Here is a 25578-nt window from a genome sequence, read left to right on the forward strand (position 1 = left end):
CCACGTGGGGACGAGCACGGCGCCGCGGTGTGGCGCCCGCAGTGACAGGGAGCAAGGTTGGTGACTTCATGGGTGACCAGGCGCGAGGACTGGCGCCGAGTCCAGAAGGGACGCCAGAGAAGGGCATGCTCATCTCGCCTTGCTTTGCTCTGAGCATCCAGGACCCCGCGCAGGGGGAGAGCCCAGATTAGGATGAACACCGGGTGGCCCTTTCTCCCTAGCTCGTCGGAGAAGAGGGGGACTTGCTGGCGACCGCCATGTACAAAGGAGGCAGCGGCCCAGCCACCGTGGCTCGGTGGCTGAGTGTCCACCTGTGAACCAGGAGGTCACGGTGTGATTCCAGTCAAGGGCACATGCCTGGGTTGTGGGCTCCATCCCCAGTAGGGGGCGTGCAGGAGGCAGCCGATCCATGGTTCTCATCATTGATGTTTCTATCTCTCCCTCTGCCTTCCTCTCTGAAATCAATAAAAATATATTTAAAAAATAAAATAATATAGGAGGCAGCAGAAGACACATACACAGAACGCAGCCCGGGGTCCCTGTCTGGGTCACTGAAACAGTCCGGACTCTCCGTTGCTCCCATGATGTGGCTCCCGCCAGGGCACCGTGGCGTGGGGCCGCCATGCTGTCTGCACATGTGTGCGCTGCCTCCACACCAGGTCCTTGTTCTGGAGCCTGGGACCTCATCACCAGGGCTGCAGTCCGGGAGGAAGGGGGAGGGAGGCGGGCAGGAGAGGAAGCAGAGAACAGCAGGCCGGACAAGTGAAAACGCTCATTCCACTGTTTAGAACTCGAGCGTATCATTTGCAGGGAGGGTCCTGCCTCCTTGTCCGCCCCGCCCGCTCTCTCCCAGCTTCTGCGGAGACGTCAGCCTAAACTCTAAGCACTGAAACTGAGGGGCTCCCTGCGCACAGGTCTGTGGGGCCAGGCGTCCAGCAGAGTGGAGAGGGGCTTTATTCTGCCACCCACGGGCAAACTCTTACTCCACGCTGCCTTTCCCTCTGCCCTCACACGCCCATCTCAGGAGGTCAGGGGTCACTGTCACTGTGTAGCTGTCATTATTTTCTCCCAGACTCTGTGCCCCAGAGCGTGTTTGTCGTGTCCTTGGCATTGGCAGCGGCCTGGCCCTGGGGTCCTGTGTGTGCGGTTAAAGGAGCAAAGGAGCCTGGCCGGCGTGGCTCAGTGGTTGAGCATCAACTTATGAACCAGGAGGTCTCGGTTCGATTCCTGGTCAGGGCACATGCCCAGGTTGCAGGCTCAATCTCCATAGGGGGCGTGCAGAAGGCAGCCGATCCATGATTCTCTCTCCTCATTGATGTTTCTATCTCTTTCTCCCTCTCCCTTTCTCTCTAAAATCAATAAAAAAAAATATATATTTTACAAAAAGAAAAAAGGAAGGAAGGAAGAAAGGAAGGAAGGAAGGAAGGAAGGAAGGAAGGAAGGAAGGAAGGAAGGAAGGAAGGAAGGAAGGAGCAAAGGAAGAGAGAAAGGAAAAGTGCCTCTTCGCATTGAAACCATGTGCAGGACAGTCTTTTATGTGAAATGCCTGTGCGTCTATGCGTTTATATGCTGCCTGTAGATGAGGGACAAATACTGAAATCAGACAGCACCTTTGTGTTTGCTTAACTGGCCCCTCACCTGTTCACTCAGGAATCAGGCCGGTGGTGACTCGTTCCTGTCCACCGAGCCCAGAGATTAGCAATAGGGCTGCGAGGTACTGATCCCATCCAAACTGTCAGATCAAAGGAGAAAGTAACACGGAGTGGGGAGCAGCACTAACGGCCGGATATGAAATAATGCTTATGTGCATGTGTATGCAGCCCATGAACGTAGAGTATAATGTGCTGAAGGCCTGGGTGGGGGCGGGCCTGGGGTGGAGGGGGTCAGTGGGGAAAAGGGGGGCATCTGTAATACTTTCAACAATAAAGATTTTTTAAAAACAGAAAAAATAAAATAATAAAATTCCAGATAATTCCCAAAGGAACATGCTGGTTGTTCACCTTCTATTTTCTTTATGATGCTTACAGTATTTTATTTTTATAGTAGATGCACCGGGAGAAACTTCACTGCTGTGTTGTTCATGGCTTCCCTTTAGCTAGGAGCCAAGTTCTTTCAAAGAAAGAAGACGAAACTCAATATTGCTTACATTTTCTCACAAACTATATTTCAAACTATTTGTAAAATTAGGAAAGTCTTGTCTCAAGAAACTAATATGGCTTCTTTGTCCTTTAAAAACATACTTTCTGTAGGTTGTTGTGTTTCTATGCTAACTGTAACTCATTAAAATACTTTAATATACTTATCTACCATTGGACTAGTCCATTTCCTTCAAGTATGCACAACTAATTTAATTAACCTGGAGATCGTTTTTCTTATAAAACAATCACTTGGTAATTCCATTTCTTGGTTTCAGGTTTATGTAATAATAGAGAGGAAATTAAAATTTCATCATATTTAGTTTCAAATGAAAACCAAGAATTAATGGAAATCCCTGGTCTTCGGCATGTTAAATTTTGTGACCAGCTAGAGAATTAAGGTTATTGTCGAGGTAAATCAGATGGTACTTGGAGCTTTCTGTATGGCTGGAGGCTACACATGTATATTTTATTTATCTTATTTATTTATTTTTAATTTTTTATTGTTGACTAGAGGCCTGGTGCACAAAATTCATGCACAGAGGGGGGGAGGGTCTCAGCCCAGCCTGCACCCTCTCCAATCCAGGACCCCTCGGAGGATGTCTGACTGCCGATTTAGGCCCGATCCTGGGGATTGGGCCTAAACTGGCAGTTGGAAATCCCTCTCACAATCTTGGACCGCTGGCTCCTAATCACTCACCTGCCTGCCTGCCTGGTCATCCCTAACTGCCCCCCTCTGCCGGCCTGGTCGTCCCACACAGCCTGCTTGTTCAGTCGTTTGGTTGTCCCTCACTAACCCCCCTGCCAGCCTGGTCGTAGGCAGGCATCTTGTGAGGGTGTGAGGGTCAATTTGCATATTATCTATTTATTATATAGGATAGTACTACAGATATCTCCCACCCCCCATCATCCCCCCTCCTCCCAGCCCCTATCACCCCAGGACTCCCCTGCCCCATATTGCCTGTGCCCATGGCTATGCATATCCTATCTAATAAAAGAGTAATATGCAAATTGACCATCACTCCAACACAAGATGGCTGCCCATTTGTGGTCAAAGATGGCCACCCTCATGTGGACACAAGATGGCCGCCACAAGATGGCTGGCAGGGGAGGGCAGTTGGGGGGGACCAGGCCTTCAGGGTAGGGCAATTGTGGAAGGGCAGTTGGGGGCAACCGGGCCGGCAGGGTAGGGCATTTAGGGGTGACTGGGCCAGCAGGGGAGGGCAGTTGGGGGCAACCAGGTCTGCAAGGGAGGACAGTTAGGGGCAACCAGGCCAGCAAGGGAGGGCAGTTAGGCATCAATCAGGCTGGCAGGGGAATGGTTAGGAGGTGATCAGGCTGGCAGGCAGAAGCGGTTAGGGGCAATCAGGCAGGCAGGCAGGCAAGTGGTTGGGAGCCAGCAGTCCTGGATTGTGAGAGGGCAGTCGGATATCCCTCAAGGGGTCCCAGATTGGAGAGGGTGCAGGCTGTGCTGAGGGACCCCTCCCCCCATGCACGAATTTCATGCACCGGGCCTCTAGTAAGTATATAAGGTCTTTGGTTTATCTCTTCTTGTCCCCAAGCCCCACATCGAGGTATGTCAGTCTGTTCCATGCCTCCCTGCTTCAGGTCTTATTTTGTTGGTCAATTCATTCTGCTCATTAGATTCAACTAATAAGTGAGATTATGTGACATTTGTCTTACTCAGTTTGGCTTATTTCACTGAGCATGATACTCTCCAGGTCCCTCCATGCTGCACATATACTTTTTGGAGCTGGTTATTTGCCTGCATGATCCACGCAGGGATGAAATCTGGGTTCCAGTTTTTCTGTATCAGCGGTGTTAGCAGCCTACACTATGTCTGCGCCTCTAGTCCAGAGAGGCTTGGCTTTGGAGCATCTTTGTTTGGAGAACAATTAAAGTTATACAGTTAAATTAAAGAACATGCAAAAAATCTACAATAATGATCATAAACTCAGCAGCTCGTCTCCTTGAAAAATATGGTTATTTGAAGCTTAATAGGGTTGATAATATGATCGCTGGGAAGAAAGTCACTCAGTAAAGATCTGCCTACTTGTCTCTCTCTCTCTCTCTCTCTCTCTCTCTCTCTCTCTCTCTCTCTTTCTTTCTCTTTCTCTCTCTCTCTCTCTCTCCAAACGTATTTCCTTGCCTATTTTGTAGAAAATAGTGAAAGACTAGGCCTTGGGTCCCCTGGGAAGCTCCTTAAAGGTACAGATACAAGGTGCCCCTCCAGTCCGAAGCTCTGTCCCCGTGCATTTGACAGCTGCTGATGAGATCAGACGGAGTTAGGAGTGTGGTTGTGCACACTGTGCAGTGAAATATGTTGACACTTGGCAGATGGGCGCAGCCCGGTGACTCAGCGTTCTCCAGATGAGCAGGGCGTGATGTGGAAGGGTTGGCGGGGGGCAAAGAGCCATGCAAGGTGCAGAGTGGGCCCAGGGGAAAAGCACGATGCTGCTCTCAGATCCCACCGGCAGCTTTGGGAGCGACCCGGCTGAGTCAATGCAGCATCAAGAAGAAGGTCCAAAATGACGTGAAAAGGTGGCACGGCTCCCTTTCCGGCTGTGTCTGCGCGAGGCAGGCTCGCCCACCCTGCAGTCCCCAGGGGAGGGGGCGCAGAGTGAGAACACGGGGCACAGGGAGACCCAGCTGCCTTCTCTGAGCTCACATGAGAAGAGCTTACAGATGGAAAACAATGCCGCCCTCCCCTAAATTAGCTCAGTTTTAAAAACATGGCTATTTTGCATAAAAACTAAGTGTCTATGTTAACATACCTGTTATTTTATTTTAAAATTAATTATTGAACAAACATTTTAAATATCTTGCCTTTTATTTCTAACATGGCAAGTGCCACTAGATGGACTCACAAGAACAAAATGTGTTTGAAGTCCTCAGTCATTTTAAATAATGAAAATGGGTCCACAACACGTGAGAACTGACGCTTTGGGGCGCGCACCCCTACTCCGCGGCCCAGCGAGGTTAATTCCAGCAGCTCAGGCTGTGGCGCGAGCGTTTAACCAGCCTGGCTGGAGGCCCGTCCTGGATTAACTTCCCAGGCCTGGGCAGCTGATTTGCTCCTTTTTGCCACCAGATCGCTCAGCATGTCCCGGCTAAGGGTGGCACCGGCCCGTCCTGCGAGGACAGAGCCGGCACAGACTCTCCCGGGCCCCTCCTAAGGTCACGCTGTGCAGCCAGCGTTCCCAGGTTAAAACTGCAGAGCATTTGTACGGCTGTGCTGTTCCCACTTCTTCCATCAAAACCTCAACAAACATTGTGTGTAATGTTTCTAGTGGAGAAGCACCATGACAGGTATCTTATGTGTATGCATTTGTGTGCATGCATGTATGTGTGTGTCCGTCCATGTGTATATGTGTGTATTTGTATGTATGTGTGTGCATATATGTGCAGTACAGTTTAACAAAGCATAGAAGTGTATATGTCTGTATGTGTATGTATGTATGTGTATGGTATACTTTAACAAAGCATAGAATTATGTATGTGTGTGTGTATGCATGTGTGTGTGTGTGTGTGTGTGGGTGGTCCAATTTAACAAAGCATAGATTTATGCATATATGTATGTGTGTGTGCACACACGTGTGGTACATTTTAACAAACATAGAAGTGTGTATGTATGCATGTGTATGTATGCATGTGTGTGGTACACTTTAACAAAGCATAGAATTATGTATGCATGTATGTGTGTGTATGTATGTGTATGTGTGTGGTCCAGTTTAATAAAGCATAGAAGTTTTTATGTATGTGTGTGCATGTGTGTGTGTGGCACAGTTTAACAAAGCATAGAAGTATGCATGTATGTGTGTGTGTGGTATACTTTAACAGAGCATAGAATTATGTTTTGTGTGTGTGTGTGTGTGTGTGTGTGTGTGTGTGTGTGTGGTCCAGTTTAACAAAGCATGGAATTATGTATGTATGTGTGTGGGGGGGAGTCCAGTTTAACAAAGCATGGAATTATGTATGTACTAGAGGCCTGGTGCATGAAATTTGTGAACTGGGGGGGGGTGTCCCTCAGCCCAGCCTGCACCCTCTCCAATCTGGAACCCCTTGGGGGATGTCCGACTGCCGGTTTAGGCCTGGGATTGGGCCTAAACTGGCAGTTGGACATCCCTCTCACAATCTGGAACTGCTGGCTCCCAACTGCTTGCCTGCCTGCCTGCCTGATTTCCCCTAACTGCTCCCCTGCCAGCCTGATCATCGCCTAACTGCTCCCCAGCCAGCCCGATTGCCCCCAACTGCCCTCCCCTGCCAGCCTGGTTGCCCCTAACTGCCCTCCCCTGCCGGCCTGGTCGCCCCTAATTGCCCTCCCCTGCCAGCCCGGTCGCCTCCAACTGCCCTCCTCTGCTGGCCCAGTCGCCTCTAACTGTTCTCCCCTGCTAACCTGGTTGCCCCTAACTGCCCTCCCCTGTAGGCCTGGTCCCCCCAACTGCCCTCCCTCCCCTGTAGGCCCAGTTGCCCCCAACTGCCCTCCCCTGCTGGCCTGGTCACCCCTAACTGCCCTCCCCTGCTGGCCTGATCGCCCACAACTCCCCTCCCCTGCCGGCCATCTTGTGATAGCCATCTTGTGATGACATGGGTATGGCCATCTTGTGCGAGGGCTTGACAGTCAATTTGCATATTACCTCTTTATTATATAGGATGTGTGTGTGTGTGTGGCACAGCTTAACAAAGCATAGAATTATGTATGTGTGTGTGTGCATGTGTGTGTTGCACAGTTTAACAAAGCATAGAATTATGTATGTGTGTGTGCGTGTGTGTGTGTGTGTGTGTGTGTGTGTGTGTGTGTGTGTGTGTGACACAGTTTAACAAAGCATAGAATTAGGAGTCGAAGAGATCCTTCCATTCTCCTGAGGAGAAAATGGCTCCTGACAACTGGAATTCCTGTCACATGAGCTGGTGTCCAGTTAAGATAAATCTCCTGTTTGCTAATAAACTTCAAGCCCAGAGCGAAAGAACAGAACGTACCCATTTGTCATAAAGGTCTGTGCTCTTGTCATTTGGAGAACGTTTCTCACTCAATGTCTGTCCTCTTTATCGGTAGTTTTATGGGGGAGCAACCTGCAGAGGGAACCATCCCTCCAGGTCAGGCAGATGGGGTGCAGGTCTGAGGGCCAAGCTACGGGGCAGGGCATCCACACACAACACCCTCTGGATGCACGAGACCAGGTCAGGGTCTGAGGCCGAACAATCCAGTAAAAGCACCAACACCAGCAAGGAGTTAGGGCCCCAGGCCAGGATTCCAGCCCCGTCCCACCTGCGTCACGTGGCGGCGCCGGGCACAGGTGACCCCCCATGGCAGGGCTCCCGTGGCAGCCTCTGGACAGGGCATCACCTGTGTTTCCTCATCTAATCGATCACCTAACGGTGGTTTAAACATTTTGAGTGACTCGGGGTTGTTATTGTTAAGCCCATCATTTCCTGGAGTCCAATGGAGGCACTGAGTCCCTTTGAGCACGGGAGAGTTTTTCCACTTTCGTTAAAAGACCCCAGTGTCGTGAGTCTTTTTATTTAGTTAAGATTTTCGTGTGTTTTAAATGTGGCTTCCCCACCCCCCGCCCCCGGCTTTGGTGATGCACGAGCTACAGCACCTTCCTTTAGGCAGGGAGCGCGTTTCCCTCGCCATTTCTAACTCCTGTGACCAGAGAGAAAGCTGATGAGAATTGTACACAACTGAGCAGACTGAGAAAGGGCCCGATACTTGGTGATGTGCGGGGGTGGTGTGCGCTTTAGTTTTGCTGCCTGTTGACCATGCACCGACTGTGGGGCTGGCCTGGGGCTCTGTGGGGAGCCAGACCCTGGCCAGGTGGGGCTGCACCAGAATCCCTCAGCTAGTGAGTGTGGGTGATAAACACACAGGCTGGGGAACCAGACGCCGGGCTCTAAGGCTGCTCTTTTCTGAGTCCTCTGCCACTTATTTGTCTTAAAGGTTTTACACGTTTTTTGTTTTTGTTGTTATTTTAAAATATGTTTTTATTGATTTCAGAGAGGAAGGAAGAGGGAGAGGGAGATAGAAACATCAGTGATGAGAGAGAATCATTGATCGGCTGCCTCCTGCACACCCTCCACTGGGAATGGAGCCCACAACCCGGGCCTGTGCCCTGACGGGGAATCGAACCCGGGACCCTTCCGTCTGCAGGCTGACGCTCTAGCCACAGAGCCAAGCCAGCTAAGGCTTACACGTGTTTTAATGACTCCTTTAAAAGCATTGTTTCATATTCTGTCTAAATGCTTATACATCACATCTGCCTGGTCCAGGAGCCTTCGGCACGGAGCCCGCACCATCCCACCCGACAGAAAGCAGGCCCGGCCGCCCCTCGGCCCTGGAAGGAGCTGGTGCTCACCCCAGGCCGGGAGCAGGAATACCATTCCATATTAGTCCTGCGCTCTGCAGCACGTGGCCGCTCCGGCTGCAGCTCGCAGTGGCTCGCGGCAGCACATTCCGGGGCGGCGGAGGGCCTCGCGTCTGCGGAGCCTGGTTCGCTCCGGAGCCTGGGAGCCTGTCCAAGCGGCTGAGGAATGCTTTCTGCTTTTATGGCCACTGGGTCCCTGAGGGGAGACGATCACTCAGGAGGACTCTGCCATGTCTGGGCGTGAACAGGGACCGGAGCAGAAGCGTCCAGGCTTCTGCCAGACTCCACGACAGGGCGTGGGAGCGGAGCTGAGGCGCAGACGGAGCCCCCGAAAGCCCCAGGCTGCCTCCGTCTGCGCAGTGACACCCCCCTCCCCCCCCGCGAACACACCGCGAGGGTTCCTCCCACTGTTCAGACAGAGGACTGGCATCCCGACCCTCACCCAGTTCCTCCCGAACCCGCCATGCCTCCGAGGAGGGAAGCCTCCTCCCTCCCCGGGTCGGCTCTCCTTCTAGACACCCGTGCACGCGACAGTCACCCCCCCCCCCCCCCGCCACCCCTCCCCGCCCCTCACGGCCCTCCCTGCTCCCAGGCCCGGCTCCTAGTCCATCTCATCACCCTCAAGTGCCGCCTCCCTCAGCCCCTCCTTCTTCCTTGGAGACAGTGACCTCGAACCCTCCGACAGCGTCAGCCCCACGGTGCCTGTCCCCCGGCCTGCCAGCCTGCACCCCTCCTTCCTCTCTGCCTCCTGTCTGCCCGCAGTGCTGTCCAGCGCGGGTCCAGGGCTCCTCAGGGAACGGACACCGCTGCTTGTTCTGTCCCGCAGGGCCGTGGTGCGACCGCGGGGCTGAGGGCAGGGGGCAGGGGGCAGGGCCTCTGAGAACGGCTGCCGACAGCAGCCGCCACGGGCCACCCGGCTGGCACGGCTGCCGGTCAGGGAGCCACGGGCCGCGCTGGGCCTCGGGGTCACGCCTTGGCCTGGCCCCGGACTGAGAAGCTGCCGGTGGCCCGGGCGCCCACAGCCAAGTGCCTCCCAGCTCCGCGCCTGCAGCACCGAGCCCGCGGGTCCCGGCCTCTCTCCGCGTCACGGGTCCAGGCGCAGGTCCCTGAGCCGCACCGCTGAGCGGGGACCTGATCCGATCCGCCAGGGACCAGCGGGAGGGGCGTCTGGGACACCCATGTTGTCTTCTCCCCACGGCGGCCCCCAGCGCCTGGAAGGAGCTGGAACAGCATCCGCAACCCCGTCACCCTGCCGCTGTCCTCTGCTGACTCTCAGCCACCAGTTAGGGTTCTTGTTCGCGGACCCTCTTCTTTCCCCTCGCAGGCCCCCTTCCCACTCACTGCCGCATGGCTGCGCTCAGGCCCAGGGGCTTTGGCTTCGTGGGTCTTACAATAGAGTTTTATTGATTTCAGAGAGGAAGGGAGAGGGAGAGAGAGAGAGAGCATCACACTGGGGCTGGAGCCCGCACCCCGGGCATGTGTCTGAATGGGAATCAACCCTGACCTCCTGGCTCATAGGTCGATGCTCAACCACCGAGCCACGCCACCCGGGCCGGGTCGTTTCTGCTTTTATTCCCTCTCATTCTGGTCCTTGTCACCCTAAAAGTGTCACGCTGCCCTTTGCTTCGTGCTTGGAGCGCCCCCCCCCCACACCCCCGCCTCCCTGCCAGGACCTGAGCTTGGACTTCAGAGTCTGGGAGCAGGCCCTGCAGAGGGGGTTAGGTGCTGGTTGCTACAACCTGGGCTGCTGCCATCATCGCCTCCGGTGGCCTGGGGACCTCTCTCAGGGCAGCGGGGAACGCGACCTGCCTGGGCTCCGCGGAGGAGCCGCCGGGCGCACGGGGCGCCGGTGAAACCTTGTCTCAGGTGGAGGAGAGTTGTGCCATAGGCCTGCCGTGCCCACTGGGGAAGGGCTGGGGTCCAGAAAGAGTGCTTAGATCTGGTCTGCTCGCCACTTCCATGGACTCGTCTCCATCGCGGAAGCTGCCTCTGGTCACGATCCCCTCCCTCACCCTCTCAGGTCCAAGCGGCGCTGTGTGGGGTCAGAGGCGCCCTCCTGCGGGCCCGGGGCTGGGCGCCTGCCCTCCGCTTTGTCATCTGGGTAATGGGGGAGAGTGTGGCTTAAGGAGGAGGCTGTCCTGGTTCCCCCACTTGCGCGGGCACCTCCCCGAGGACTTGTCCACGACTCACACAGGACACGCAGCCAGGAGAGGAGGCGCGCGTCGCCGACGGGAAGCTGGCACTGCGCGTGGCGGACACCCCAAGCCAGCGCGGGCAGGGTCCGGGGAGAGCTCCGCCCGCCTGCTTCCTACTCCGTCCGCAAGGCCTGGACACGAAGCCCTGATAAGAGCAAAAGCAACTTTCTCATTTCGCCAGGGAATTATTGATCCATGAAGCTAAAGTAGCGTAGCTGACACGCTTCTCAGACTCATGCTATGACATGGAGTAACGCTCCGTTTCCCCGGAGCCTTAGCTTTCCACTTTCACTAGGCCGCAATGCAGTGCGTCCTTCCCGGCCAGGTCAGCAGTAGGACGTAGTGTTTGGTAAACATTTCCATCTCCACCACCTCTGAGTCACGTGGTCTGAGTACAGCGCGAGGTGCTGAGAGGGAGGAGCTTGCTGTACGGGGAGGAGCAGCCGGTGACGCAGGAGGTGGGAGTGAGGTCTCAGGGATGCTCCCAAAGAAAAGGACTTAGAGCCTGGCCGGAGTGGCTCAGTGGTTAAGCATTGACCTATGAACCAGGAGGTCACGGTTCGATTCCCGATCAGGGCACATGCCCAGTTTGCTGGCTCAATCCCCAGTGTGGGGCGGACAGGAGGCAGATGATCAATGATTCTCTCTCATCATTGATGTTCCTATCTCTCTCTCCCTCTCCCTTCCTCTCTGAAGTCAATAAATATATATTTAAAGAAAGAAAAGGCGTTAGAGCATGTTCCCACAGGCATGTCCCATCAAATCACAGTCTGCAAACAAAAATAATACTTGACTTTGACTTGGTAACATATTGGGCCATAGTATCAAGTATTTTCCAATCTTTCAAGGATGGAAACTTCCAGAACAAAACTAACCGAATCACTTCAGATTTCACTCGTGTCATTGCTTTGGCACTTAAAGGTATGCTTTTGCTTTCAAGAGTATTATTGCCCCTGGAGATAGAAAATTTGAATCTTTGTCAGTGAACACATTGGCTTTTAAGACACTGGCAGGACCTTGTGGGCGGCTGTTGGAGGTGCATTGGCATCCACTTCACAGCCAATCAGGAGTGAGACTGGCTGTGGACACATCCTCCAGGATGTGTGCTCACCTGGGTGGACCCCTGTGGACTGCGAATCCTGATTTTAATAGAGAGGGGTCCCCTTGGTAGAAAATATCTGTAATCGTGCCATAACGTGTTCTTGAAGTGATGTATGATCATGACACAGGGCTCACTGAGAGCTAGTAAACCCACATCACAAGTGAAATCTAAGCAATTGTCATCACTTAATAGGCGTCATGTGCAAAGCTAAAGTGATGCAGGCACTAAGCAGGGTCAGTGCACCGAGGAGAACGGCTCACCTGAATTTAAGAGCAGAAGCTGCCCAGACAGCGTGGCTCAGTGGTTGAGCATCAACCTATGAACCAGGAGGTCACAGTTCGATTCCCAGTCAGGGCACATGCCCAGGGTGCGGACTCGATCCCCAGTGTGGGGCCTGTAGGAGGCAGCCCATCAATGATTCTCTCTCATCATGGATGTTTCTATCTCTCTATCCTTCTCTCTTCCTCCCTGAAATCAATAAAATCCTATATAATAAAGAGGGAATATGCAAATTGACTGTCACTCTGCTACAAAGATGGCGGCGCCCACAGCGGAGTGGGGTGGTTTCTGTAATACAAGATGGCTGCACCCACAGCGGAGGCCAAGTTCCCATAATGAGCAATCAGCAGGGACCTGAGGCTGCGGGGCCCCCCCGCCGCCCCTGTGGGGCTTGACAGGGGCCCTCAGGCTGCACCCCCCCCACCCTGGCACCAGGCCGGTGGACCTCAGGCCGCACCCCCCCACCAGGCGGGGCTTGATGGGGGACCTCCAGGTGCACCCCCTCACCCCAGTGCTGGGTCGGGAGACCTCAGGCTGCTCTCCCCGCCCCGGCGCCATGCCAGAGGACCTCAGGCCGTGCCCCCCGCCTGGTGGGGCTTGACGGGGAACCTGAGGCTGCGCCCCCCCCTGCCCAGTGGGGCTTGATGGGGGACCTCAGGCCATATCCCTCACCCAGTGAAGCTTGATGGGGGACCTCAAGGCATGCCCCCCACCCTAGCCTGGGTTGCGGGGCCTGAGGCTGTGCCCCCCGCCCAGCGGGGCTTGACAAGGGTGGGACCAGCCGGGTCTGGATCTAGCCCAATTGGTGGCGGGGGGTAGCCAGGTCTGGGTCTTGCGTGATTTTGAGGCATACATGGGTGGATGGGGACTTTACTCTGACAGGAGGAAGATTTTCATACACATTTTACTAATTTTCTTTCATCTCTGACACTTCTATTATTGAGAAAGGGCAAATAGCAATATTAAAATATTTCCTCTGATTAATCCCCTTTTCAAATTCTGTGCACCGGGCCACTAGTTATATATAAGAAAAAGAGCAGAAGCTACTGTTCCCTTTGGACCTGCGCACGGGAGATGGTGTGGGGCCCAGGACAAGAGTTCAGGCCTGGTGGGGACAGACACACAGGAGCTGGGCTGTCAGAGAGCTGTGGCCCAGCAGGCCAGTGGAGAGCACACCTGCCTGACCCCCTTTCCTCTCCTTCTTTGATCTCTTACTGGGGTTCCCATTGGCCAGACCCAGCCAGGAGCCAGCGTGAGGGAAGCCTGCCGCGAGGCAGCGCTGGGGAGGGGAGGGACTGGACCTGGAAGGGTAGAGGGACAGTGACCAGCCCAGCACTGTCGTCGGCACGATGACACGTGTCTCACTTCAGCCACCCCTCATGGGGGGCCGGGGAGCCTCTGCTATCTATCAGTCCCACCTCTCTCCTCCCGGGCCTGACGGTGCATCTAGGTTTCATTCTGATCCGTCCTCTTCCTCATCCTTCCATGCAGGAATGGGAGGCATCCTCAGAGCTCGGCTGCTTGATTTTTACACAACCTTTTTCTTTCATTTTTTGGGGCCATAGTTTGCCTAGTACTAGCTCTTAAATAGTTGGTTTCAAACGGAGTTCTTCCTTTGACATAGTCCTTAATACCCTGGCCATCCCGTCACCCTCTATGCTGGGACGACTGTCTTGGGTGCGTTTATCTGCAGTGCGACAGGATTTTAAATTTTGTTTGAGTGCGAGAAGTCACTCTCTGATTGGGTCAGACTTCACAATATGACATGATTCTGTCTAGCATGTGCTCTATTTAAAAACATCTCCCCATTCCTCACTACTTTTTTATTTCTTAACTCTCATTCTTCTAGAATAGATTTTCTCGCTTTTTTGTTTATTTACAATGATATGAATTAAATGTGAACATCGTGGTGGTATATACTACATTGTGTGTGTGTGTGGGGGGGTGGTGGACCATGTATAAGATGGTGGCTAACAGGTGAACATAAAACCAGGACCCAGGACTGACATGGTACACACTACATTGTGTGTGTATGTGTATAACATGTGTAAGATGGTGGTTTACAGGTGAACATAAAGCCAGGACTGACATGGTGTGTGTACTGAACATGTGTAAGGTGGTCTCACAGGTTAACAGGTGAATAAAGACAGGGTTGACACGGTACACACTACATTGTGTGTGTGTGACATGTGTAAGATGGTGGTTAATAGATAAAAATATAGCCAGGGCTGACATAGTACATGCTACATTGTGTGTGTGTGTGTGTGTGACATGTGTAAGTTGGTGGTTAATAGATAAAAATATAGCCAGAGCTGACATAGTACACGCTACACTGTGTGTGTGGTGGAACATGTGGAAGGTGGTCTCACAGGTTAACAGTGAATGAAGCCGGGGCTGGCTTTCCAGTTTGCAGACCCACGTACCGGGCCCAGACACGTCTCTCGGAGGCGGCGGCACGGTGTGCACACGCTGACGATTCTAACCATCGCCTCCTGTTTGCTCCACTCAGATCCGCAGCCAGAGCAAAGCGTCGGGCTCCGGGCTCTGTGAGGGGGACGAAGTGGTCTCCATCAACGGCAACCCGTGTGCGGACCTCACCTACCCGCAGGTCATCCAGCTCATGGAGAGCGTGGCGGACTCGCTGCACATGCTCGTCAAACGGTAGGAGCCCGGGGAGCACTCTGCCTGGACGCCAGCGGGGACAGGGACAGCCCTCTGGCCCATAAGCGTGGGTGCCCTGCAGAGGCCAGAACGTCAGACAGGAGAGCCAGTGTCTGAGAACTGGAGGTTTTAACTCACTGAATTTCCTGGTTGATTGAAAATTAACTTGGAAATCTTTGTTTCAGGAACTTTGTTGGAAATCTCAGTTATTTAAAACTAGTTCCTTAGGCAGCTCAGTATGTTGAACATAATTTAGTCCTTCTAGATCCAGATTCTGTGGTGGGCCAGGACCACCGATGTATAACTCACAGATGGATTAAAAACAGTTAAATAGCAAACGATTACACTACACACTAACTTTCTCAAGAAAGAAAATGCCCAGGAGGAGAACAACAACAAAAGCCTTAAATTAAGCAGCCAGATTCCTGATGCCAGAGCCTCCGTAAAACCAATATTTGGGCGGCTAGAATGAAGCTTTTGGACTATCAATGCAAATCTCTTGTTAATTTTATCTCCCCATACTCATCCTCCCCACAATTGCTTAAAAATGCAGAAGGAAAGTTTAAACATAGAAACAAAAGAAAAGAAAGGGGGTGCCCGGCCAGTGTGGCTCGGTGGTTGAGTGTCGACTCATGCACCCAGAGGTCACAGATTTGATTCCCGGTCAGGGCACATGCCCGGGTTGTGGGCTCGATCCCCAGTGTGGGCTGCAGATCAATGTTTCTCTCTCCTTAATGTTTCTGTCTATCTCTCTCCCTATCTCTTTAAAAACCAATAAAAATATATTTATTTTATTTTTAAAAATATATTCTATGTCAGAGAGGAAGGGAGAGGGAGGGCGAGATAGAAATATCAATGAGGAGAGAATCATTGATCGGCTGCCTCCTGCATGCCCCCTTCTGGGGATCAAGCCCACAACCCAGGCATGTGCCCTTGAACAGAATCGAACCCGGGACCCTTCAGTCCGCAGGCCGACGCTCTATCCACTGAGCCAAACTGGCTAGGGCAATTTTTTTTTTTTTTTCTAAAAAAGAAAACCATGGGGGCAGTCACACACACACACACACACACACGGTAGCATCCACATTTCCGTGTGTGCAAACCACAGCCCAGGCCGCACAGCTCTGCAGGGAGACTGACGTGGCGTGGTAACCACTCAGACAGAAAGCCCTGGCTCCTGGAGGGAGCCTTCCTGGGCGTGTCAGAGGGCCTCCCTGCGGAGGCGACAGACAGCATTACCCCCTGATCACATCCAGTGTGACTTCACTTCTTTCTTTCTAATATAGTTTTATTGATTTCAGAGAGGAAGGGAGAGGGGGAGAGAGATAGAAACTTCAATGATGAGAGAGAATCGTTGATTGGCTGCCTTCTGCACACGCCACACTGGGGATCGAGCCCACAATCTGGGCCTGTGCCCTGACCAGGACTCAAACCATGACCTCCTGGTTTCTAGGTCGACACTCAACCCCTGAGCCACACTGGCTGGGCTGGTTTTGTTTTTTGTTTGTTTGTTGTTGCTGTTGGGAATCCTCACCTGAGGATATTTGTCCCATTGATTTTTACAGAAAGAGTAGAAGGGAGGGAAGGAAGAAGAGAGTGAGAGAGAAAGAGAGAAATATCCGTAAGAGAGAGGTACATCGATTGTTGCCTCCCCCACATGCCCCAACCGGGGCCGGGGATCCAACTTGCAACCCAGGAATCAAACCTGAGACCCTTTGATGCACGGGCTGATGCTCTAACCACTGAGTAACACAGGCCAGGGCTGATTCCATTTCTATACAAACACGACTCACACGGCCAAACCTTGTGAAAATAAAAGAAATCTCACTTTATTCTCAGCATCTCCCACATAAATGTTTGCCCATTAAGCTCACTGTGCAGGTCCTCAGGCTCCTACTTATTTATAAACTGCCACGTGCTTTGGCGAGGACCTAGCAGGAAGGCTGCGGCGTGCAGTCCCGCGTGCCAGGGCCCTGCATAGAGCCCAGCTCTCTGAGCACTTCCATCTTTGCGAAGGTTTGGTCACGTCCAGAAGGGGGGAATGCCTTCTCTGGTTTGTTCCCTTTTTAGTGCCTCCACTGATGCAAGGAGGCCAGCTTCTCCGGAACACGGTGTGGGTGGGACTCGCCCTACTAGGTCCTGTCTGGGCTGCGATGCGTCACTGGGAAAACCCGGGGTGGTTTAAAGCTGAGTCTGAGACAGATTTACTATCTCAGATAGTTGGACTAGTTCTCTGCTCCTTTTAGTAAATGGGATCATGATTATTATTTTCTCTGAAGTACTTTGACTTTACCAAATAAATAATTGGTGATATTGAAAATGTAATCTCAAATTAATACTCACCAAAAGGCAGTCATCATGTCACCATCATCATCACCACCACCATCACCACCATCACCACCACCATCACCACCACCATCACCATCACCACCACCACCATCACCACCACCACCATCACCACCATCACCACCACCATCACAACCACCACCACCACCACCATCACCACCACCACCACCACCATCACTACTACCACCTCCACCACCATCACCACCACCATCACCACCACCATCACCACCACCATCACCACCATCACCACCACCATTACCACCACCATCACCACCACCATCACCACCACCACCACCACCACCATCACTACCACCATCTCCACCACCAACACCATCACCACCACCACTCTGGTATCTGAATGCTGTTTCCTGGAATTAAAATATTTCTCCCGCTCACATAACTGTCCTCTATCACTGAAGGGCACCTGGTTTACTTTTCCTGGATAATTGCCCAGAGATAGCTGGGTCAGGCGGTCCTAAAACACTTCTTTATCATTAAGGCTCTATTACCTTAAATTTCATTAAAATAAGATGTTTTTCTAAATTATATAATTATGTGTTGGGGAGCAGGAAATTTTACTCTAGGTTCTCTGGCTGGTCTAAGAATTAAATTGATATAAGACAGATTAGCAGGAGCAAATAACCAAATGTAATTATGTTTGGATGCACAGGGTTCATTAAGACCAGGGGGCCCAAGGCAAGCTGGGCGTGTGTGCCACCAGAGCGAAGGAGATGGGGAAGTGGTCTGGGACTTCAAAGGGGAGGAAGGAGCAAATGTTTGGTAAACAAATGTTTGCTGGGCCTCAAAGTGAGGAGTCTGATGGCCAGGCTCCTCCGGCCCCCCCACCCCAGCCCTTGTTCTCTGTTGACCTCCAGGGAGAGCCCTGTTCCGGGACCAGGTATTGATTCTGTCTCAGTTCTTCCAGGCAGTTCGCAGGGAGGTCAAAGGTCCTGCCTGAGACTTTTGTTCCTCGAAAATAAAGTCATGCCCTGCGGAGAGCTGGGAGTGTCCACCTTTGCTTCCCACCCAGGACACACGTTGTGGACTCGGTGCCTCTGCAGACGGGGTGGACACGAGCGTTTTAAGGCAGAAAGCGGAACCTCTCATGCTTTCATGACTGTAGTCATGTGTATCCCTTTCCCTTTGGCCACCAGTAAGTGTTAACATTTATCTGAGCATTTGCCTGCGTGACCGTCTCCGAGGCTGGAATGGAGTCAGACTCTCGTCTCTGCCTCCTGAGTGATGGCTAACATAATACAAAGTGATTTAATCCGGCCCCCTCCCAAGCCTTCCTCCATTAAACCCTCTGGCCTCCGGCTCCCTCACGTTCAGTGGCATAGAGTGTAGCATCATTTCCTGCACGAGAGGTCTAAGCAGCCGACAGCGTGTTTTTGAAACACTGTATTACACTTTGTTTTCTGTATTTACCAGGAAGCTCCGCACGTTACACGCTTAGAGAAAGCTGCGTTTCCTTTGATGGTTTTTGTTTAGTTTAGGTTTGTTGATTCTAAATGCAGTCAAAAGCAAAGTTAGGAGTCATTATAACATAATACAACCGGAAATTGTACGACCACGTCAATCCTCAGGTAGATTCCCTTGGGGAGACGCGGAGGAGTCCCTTCCTCACCTGATGACCTTCCTAGGCGGAATGCATTGGGAGGGAGGAAGCGGGGGCAGAGGACACTGCTGCTGCTTTTTACAAAACCCACGAAAACCTTTACAAATGTGAGAAACGAGGCGTTTCCTCCAGCTCTGCTGTGAATGAGGGTTCTCTTCTAAAGCTTGAGCAAGAAGTTGTTTAGCCGAAACCGGTTTGGCTCAGTGGATAGAGCGTCGGCCTGCGGACTCAAGGGTCCCTCCCAGGTTCGATTCCGGTCAAGGGCATGTACCTTGGTTGCGGGCACATCCCCAGTAGGGAGTGTGCAGGAGGCAGCTGATCGATGTTTCTCTCTCATCGATGTTTCTAACTCTCTATCCCTCTCTCTTCCTCTCTGTAAAAAATCAATAAAATATATTTTAAAAAAAGAAGAAGTTGTTTAACCCTTAAACTGGCATTGCTTCTTGCAAACCCAATTTTGCAAACCCAGCTGGGAATGTCCAGGTCAGAATCAAAGGACTGTGGTGAGGGACCTGCCCCCCCCCCCCCCCCCCCCAGACAGGAGCACGGGACTGGGCCAGAGGTCCTCTAAGGAAATGGCTCCGAGAGGCAGGCTCACAGAGGAGGGAGCGGCTGGGGTATTTATACTCCATGACTCAGTCGCCCAGGGCAGCTCGCAAAGGATTTTCTCTGGACGCAAAAGTGTGGGCTGGGGCCATGGGTTGCAAACACCCTCTGAGCTCAGCTTGCGTTTCATTCCCTTCGAGAAAGCACAGCCTCTGCGAGGGCACCGGCCTTACTGTGCGGTGGCATCGCCCGCCGCCGCTGGGCGTGCTGAGGCCCAGCCTTAGTCAGCAAGACGTGGGCGCGCTTTCTCATAAAGTGACAAACATCGTGTTTTGAAAACAACCTAATAATTACAGCTAAAGAGCATCCATGTGGCTATCACCTGTCTTTTTTTTTTAAAGTTGAATTTGGGATGGATTTAGGTTTTATCATATCCTGTGAGCCCTTTTGCTTGGCTGTAAAGGAAACGTTATTTGGAAGATCGCTAGATAAGCACACACGCAAGTTGCCGGTTTCTGTTTTCCCATGCGCTGCGCTGGCGCCTAGGAGAGCCTGCCGTGCGGGCGTTAGCCGTCAGGAGGGTCAGGAAGCTCCCGGCAGGGGTAGGCTCCCGGGTCTAACTGTCTGGAACTGTTTGGCTTTTCTGTGTGCAGACCTTCCGGTGGAATAAGTGAGACTTTGGCCTCCGACACCGAAAACCAAACCCCTGCGCATCTCCCCGCCGAGGGGTGCGTGGAAAGCACCACCATGCACATCCGCCCGGCCACACACAGCCAGGACCCAGAGCGCCGCCTCGCCCCCCGCCAGAGCGGCACCCCCCTCGCTGAGAACCTGGAAAGCGGTCCCGCTTTTTCTGGGAGCAAAAAAGAAGAAGAAACGGGCCTGCGTTACACCGAGGCTCCCCACGCGCCTGGCCCCCCGAGAGGACGCTCGGCGGAGGAGGTTGTCTTGCTGGAGAGAAAGGCAGACGTGGGCTGGCCAGGCCCTGTGGTTGAGCTACAACTGTCCCTGTCTCAGGACACACGCACGGGCCCTGGGGCCCCCGCCGTGGCTCTCCTGGGAGCTGCAAAACCTAAGAGTCCTGACCCAGATCCTAACTTACACCCGGGCGGGACTGTCCACGTAAATGCAGCCCCCACTAGTGAGAAAGGGGAGGCCTGTCTGAGGTCCAGCAAGATCATCCAGATCTGCAGGGGCCAAGAGCTGCGAGTGGTCCAGGGGGCGGCAGCCGGGGCCGCGGGGCTGCCCAGGGTGGAAGTGATCCTGGACTGCGCTGACGGGCAGCTGGCGGGAGGGTGCCGGCTGCAGGCGGGGGCGGGGCGTGTGGATTCCCCGCTGGAAGGAGGGCAGTCCGAAGCACCTCCTTCTCTGGTCGCCTTTGCCGTCTCCTCAGAAGGCACGGAGCAGGGGGACGACCCGCGCAGGGAAAGGGATCACAGCAGACCACACAAGCACAGAGCGCGCCACGCACGTGAGTCCTGCGGGGGCTGGTGGGGGCCGGGGGCCGGGGGCCGGGGCTGGGGGCCGGGGATCCTGCTGCTGCTCGCCTGCATGGATGGCTTTTTCTTTTAAAGACTTTTTCTTGTCTTTCACTGAGACACAATTAAAAACTATTAATGCACAAAAACACCCCCCAAATGAAATTGTAGACAGTGCCAGTTTCTCAATTGGAAGCAGCGAGTTGGACCTTGGAGTGGAGTTCCGTGTTTTTCATGCACATGTTATCCCAGGGGCACAGGAACTCTGACAGACCAGGACATTGTCAGCGTTGCTTCTCGGATCTGCCTCGGAATGTGCCATAGCCCAGGCTCACACAGCACACGCAGGTATTGGCGTGATGTGGCCTCCGGGTTTAATGTCAGGAACGGTGGAGTCCGCTGCTCAGAGGGTGTGGAGACAGGCTGCACCGCTGATGTGGAAAGCAGATCCTGGTTCTGAAACAAACCGCCCTGCAGCCTGATGATGCTTGCAGAAGTGGGCTGACGGACAGGGACATGTGGCAGCCGGCAGTTACACGATCCGCCGCCAGCAAGCCCTCACCGGCCGCAGAGCGTCCCACCCGCCTCTGCACGCCCCGGCCAGCCCGGGGCCACGGGGAGCATTTAAATGCCCCCACACAGAACACAGGTTTAAGTGCCAGGCTTCCCCCCACCCCCCCCACCCCCGCCGGGGTTTCGTACCCGGGCAGTGATGAGAGGAAGCAGAGTGAGGATGAGCACGGCCGGTGGGCTTTATGACTTTTGTTCTTTTCTTTCCTTTTTTCCACACATTTTTGGAAAGTCATTTGAGGAGGCGAGGGCTGAGGGGAAAGGCACTGTGTGTCTGAATGATCTGACAGTAATGAACTTGGTTAGTCAAAGCAGCAGATTAAGTCTTATAACCTGTTGTCATTCCTCTCTGAGTGTATTTTTAGCAAAACCATTTGTAGCTTCCTTGGCAAGTGCTGTCAATCATTGCATATCCTTGAAGCATCTGTAGGCACGGTCACATTTATAGATTTTAAACAAGTGCATGAAGGCGGACTCACATACTTGACATGTTGGCAGGGGTGTTAGCGACAAGTGTGCAACTGTGACTGTCAGTTTCATAGTAAGTGGTATAACACAGTCAAGAAAAAATTACATTTAGGAATGACCACACACTTTGTTATTTCCTCTAAATAAAATATTATTACCAGCGACTACCTGTAACTTTGTTATAAAACTTCTTACTCTGATTCTTTTTTAAATTAACCATTAAGTCTGATTTTTTCAGTTCAAAAAGAGCTAATTTTCAATCATAAAATACTAAAATTTTTTTCTGAAATTTCCATTGAACTATTCTGAGAAGTTCAAAACATATTTTGTGAATCATGCTCATTTTCATTGAATACATGCTTATGATTAATTGTTGCTATAAATTAATTTGCCACCAATTTCTTTTTTATGACAATAATGATAAAATTTTAAATTAAAATTTTTATTTTAAAACTGTCAAACTATCATTTGAATGATTTAATTTTTTATCAGCTCTTACCCACAGGTAAAAGGGTCACTAAGCACATAATTTTTACATTTCCCCAAGATTTACACTTACTCGTGTACCCCAGCACCATGGATTTTTGCAACTAAAGTCATATTTAAATTTAGCTAGACAACTTTGTAGCTAAAGCTTCTTACATTCACAACAGTCTAATGTTTCAATTATTACGAATCGTGATTCAGTACTTTCAATTATTCACATAGTTTTCTGAATTTATGCTAATTCAGTCTCCATGAATGGGAAGACTTTGGAGGGAAGTCAGAGGCAAGAAAGAAAGAAAAGCAGAAGAAAACTTGAATATTTAAAGTCATTACATTAATTAAGCTCAATAACATTTCTGCCCCCCCCCTACTCCACCCCTAATTTTTTAAAAAAATGCTTGGCAATAGTTTTATATTGACATTTCATTTTTTAAATATGGAAGTACACAATATGCCCCAACTTGCTTTTCAGAACATATTGCCCTTAAGTGATCTCCTTTCTAGTTTTGATTGCATCCTATTATCTGAGACTCACTGGACACCACTTACTGCTACAGCATGGGAGCCCCCCAGAAACAAATGATGAGACCTATGTTCTGATCGGCAGGCATACACGGGTATTAGCATAGGCAACGGACTTGCATGCACGGAGTTCCCCGTGGCACTGTAGAAGTTCAGACTTTTAAAATATATATATAGTTATTGATTTCAGAGAGGAAGAGAGAGGGAGAAACATCACTGATGAGAGAGAATCATGGATCGGCTGCCTCCTGCACGCCCCCTACTGGGGACTGAGCCAGCAACCCGGGCATGAGCCCGCCCTGGAATCCAACCGTGACCTCCTGGTTCCTAGAGCCGCTCAACCCCTGGGCCACGCCGGTGGGGCCTAGAAGCGCAGACTTTTAGAGAAAGGAGGAGGAGGGATGGGCTGGGTTGCTTCCGCTTGGAGCCCAGGGCAGACAGGGTTCCCTCTCTTTCCCGGGTGCATGTGGGCGTGGCCGGGAGTGTCCCCACCCCCCCACCCCCGCCCCTCAACCTGCTCTCTCCCCTCAGGGCTGCGGAGGAGCGAGAGCCTCTCCGAGAAGCAGGTGAAGGAGGCCAAGTCGCGATGCCGCAGCATCGCGCAGCTGCTGACGGCCGCGCCCAGCCCGCACTCCCGCGGGGTGCTGATGTTTAAGAAGCGGCGGCGGCGCGCCCGCAGGTTCACGCTGGTCAGCTACGGGACCGGGGAGCTGCGGCGACCGGAGGACGCGGGGGACCCCGAGGACGAGGGCTGGGACAGCGCCTGGGAGGCCGCGCTGCTGGGCGCCAGCGAGTCCGACGGGGACGAGGAGCTGCCGTCCGACACCGACGACAGCGCGCAGGTCGTGGCCTTCGACTGGGATTCCGGACTCGGGGACATTGAGAAGAAGCTGAGCGCAGGGGACAAGATGGAGATGCTCCCCGACACGTCGGGCAAGGGGGCGCTCATGTTCGCCAGGAGGAGGGAGCGGATGGACCAGATCTCGGCCCAGCAGGAGGAGGGCGGGGCGCGCGCGGGGGCGCAGGCCGAGGCGCACGACGGCCAGAGCGCGGTGACCTCCTACCGGCGGACGGAGGAGGCGACGGTGAGCGCCCAGAGCTCCGTGCGCAGGAGCTACGTCGAGGTGAGCCAGGGCCCTGGCCTCGCACCCCAGCACAACGGCTTCGGGGCGGTGCCCGGCCCCGCGGAGGCCCCGCGGATGGCGCCCATGAACAGGACGGCCCGGCCCTTCCCGGGGTCCGGGGCCCAGCCTGCGGCCGCCTTCTCCCCACCCCGCAGCGTGGCGAGCCCCACGGCCGACTTCCCCGCGCCGCCGCCCTACTCCGCGGTCACACCGCCCCCGGGGGGCCCGGCCCGCGCGGCCACTAGCCCCCCGGCCGGCCCCGCGCCGCCCCCGCCGTGGCCGCAGCCCGCGCCCTGGCACCCGGAGCGCATCGCGTCCCGCGACGAGCGCATCGCCGTGCCCGCCAAGAGGACGGGCATCCTGCAGGAGGCCAAGCGCAGGAGCACCACCAAGCCCATGTTCACGTTCAAGGAGCCCAAAGTGAGCCCGAACCCCGAGCTCCTGTCGCTTCTCCAAAACGCGGAGGGCAAGCGCGGCGCGGGGGCCGACTCGGGGCCGGAGGAAGACTACCTCAGCCTCGGGGCGGAGGCCTGCAACTTCATGCACGGCGCCGCCGCCAAGCAGAAGACGCCCCCGCCCGTGGCCCCGAAGCCCGCAGTCAAGGCCTCCTCCTCCCAGCCCGCCACTCCCGTGTCTCCAGTGTCTCCAGTCTGGTCGCCGGGCGTGGGTCCAGCCCATCCGCCTGCCTTCCCCAGGGCCCCCCCCTTACAGGGCTCCGTTGCATCATCCATCAAAATAGCCCAGCCGTCTTACCCTCCTGCCAGGCCCGCCAGTGCCCTCAACCTGGCCGGTCCCTTCAGAGGCCCCCAGGCGGCGGTGGCCAGCGTGAACCACACAGCCAAGCCAGCGGCCCCCACACCCGCAGGGAGCGCCTCGCACGTGGGCGCCGCGGGGCCGCCCAGCGAGCTTCCCGGGATGCAGGGCAAAGGGGCCCAGCTCTTTGCCAAAAGGCAGTCGAGGATGGAGAAGTACGTGGTGGACTCGGACACCGTGCAGGCCCACGCCGCTCGCGCCCAGTCCCCCACGCCGTCGCTCCCGGCCGGCTGGAAGTACTCCTCCAACGTGCGAGCGCCGCCCCCTGTGGCCTACAACCCCATCCACTCGCCCTCCTACCCGCTGGCGGCTGTCAAGTCCCCGCCGTCGGCCCCGCAGGCCTCCAAAGCCGGCAAGAAGAAGGGCAAGAAGCCCCTCAACGCTCTGGATGTCATGAAGCACCAGCCCTATCAGCTCAGTGCGTCCCTGTTCACTTTCCAACCTCCAGACGCAAAGGCAGGCCTCCCCCAGAGGCCCCCCGCCAAGGCCGGCGCGGGGCCGGCCCCCAAGCAGGCGCCCCCGCCCCGGGCCATCAATGCCAGCTCACCCACCAACGCACAGGCCGCGTCCGTGTACTCGCTGCCGGCCTACAGCCCCCAGCCGGCCTTCTTCCCCGAGGCCACCTCTCCGGTCAGCGCATCCCCGGTGCCCACGGGCGTCCCCGGCTCTCCAAAGCAAGAGTCGGCCTCCACGTCGTATTTGGTGGCACCGAGGCCCAAGTTCTCGGCCAAGAAAAGTGGCGTCACAGCGCAGGTGTGGAAACCCTCGATCGCGGAAGGGTAATCTTGCGGCGGAAGCCCGGTGTCCACTCTGCTTGAAGCGATGGTTTGCAGTGTTACTTGAGTCCCCGAGAATGCTTAGCGAGTCCTC

At 53.9% G+C, this 25578-nt stretch overlaps 1 protein-coding gene across 1 annotated transcript in view; it reads left to right on the top strand.

Annotated features, from left to right (window-relative positions):
* SYNPO2 (synaptopodin 2) overlaps positions 1 to 25578 on the top strand; it is a 153782-nt gene that overhangs the window by 100754 nt on the left and 27450 nt on the right. The window contains exons 2-4 of the mRNA XM_079772159.1: positions 14586 to 14737; positions 19901 to 20718; positions 23303 to 25461. Coding sequence (XP_079628285.1) covers positions 14586 to 14737; positions 19901 to 20718; positions 23303 to 25461 — 3129 coding nt within the window. The remainder of the gene's footprint in view (positions 1 to 14585; positions 14738 to 19900; positions 20719 to 23302; positions 25462 to 25578) is intronic.

This window comes from Cnephaeus nilssonii, assembly GCF_951640355.1.
Source record: "Cnephaeus nilssonii genome assembly, chromosome: 5".
Classification (NCBI taxonomy): domain Eukaryota; kingdom Metazoa; phylum Chordata; class Mammalia; order Chiroptera; family Vespertilionidae; genus Cnephaeus; species Cnephaeus nilssonii.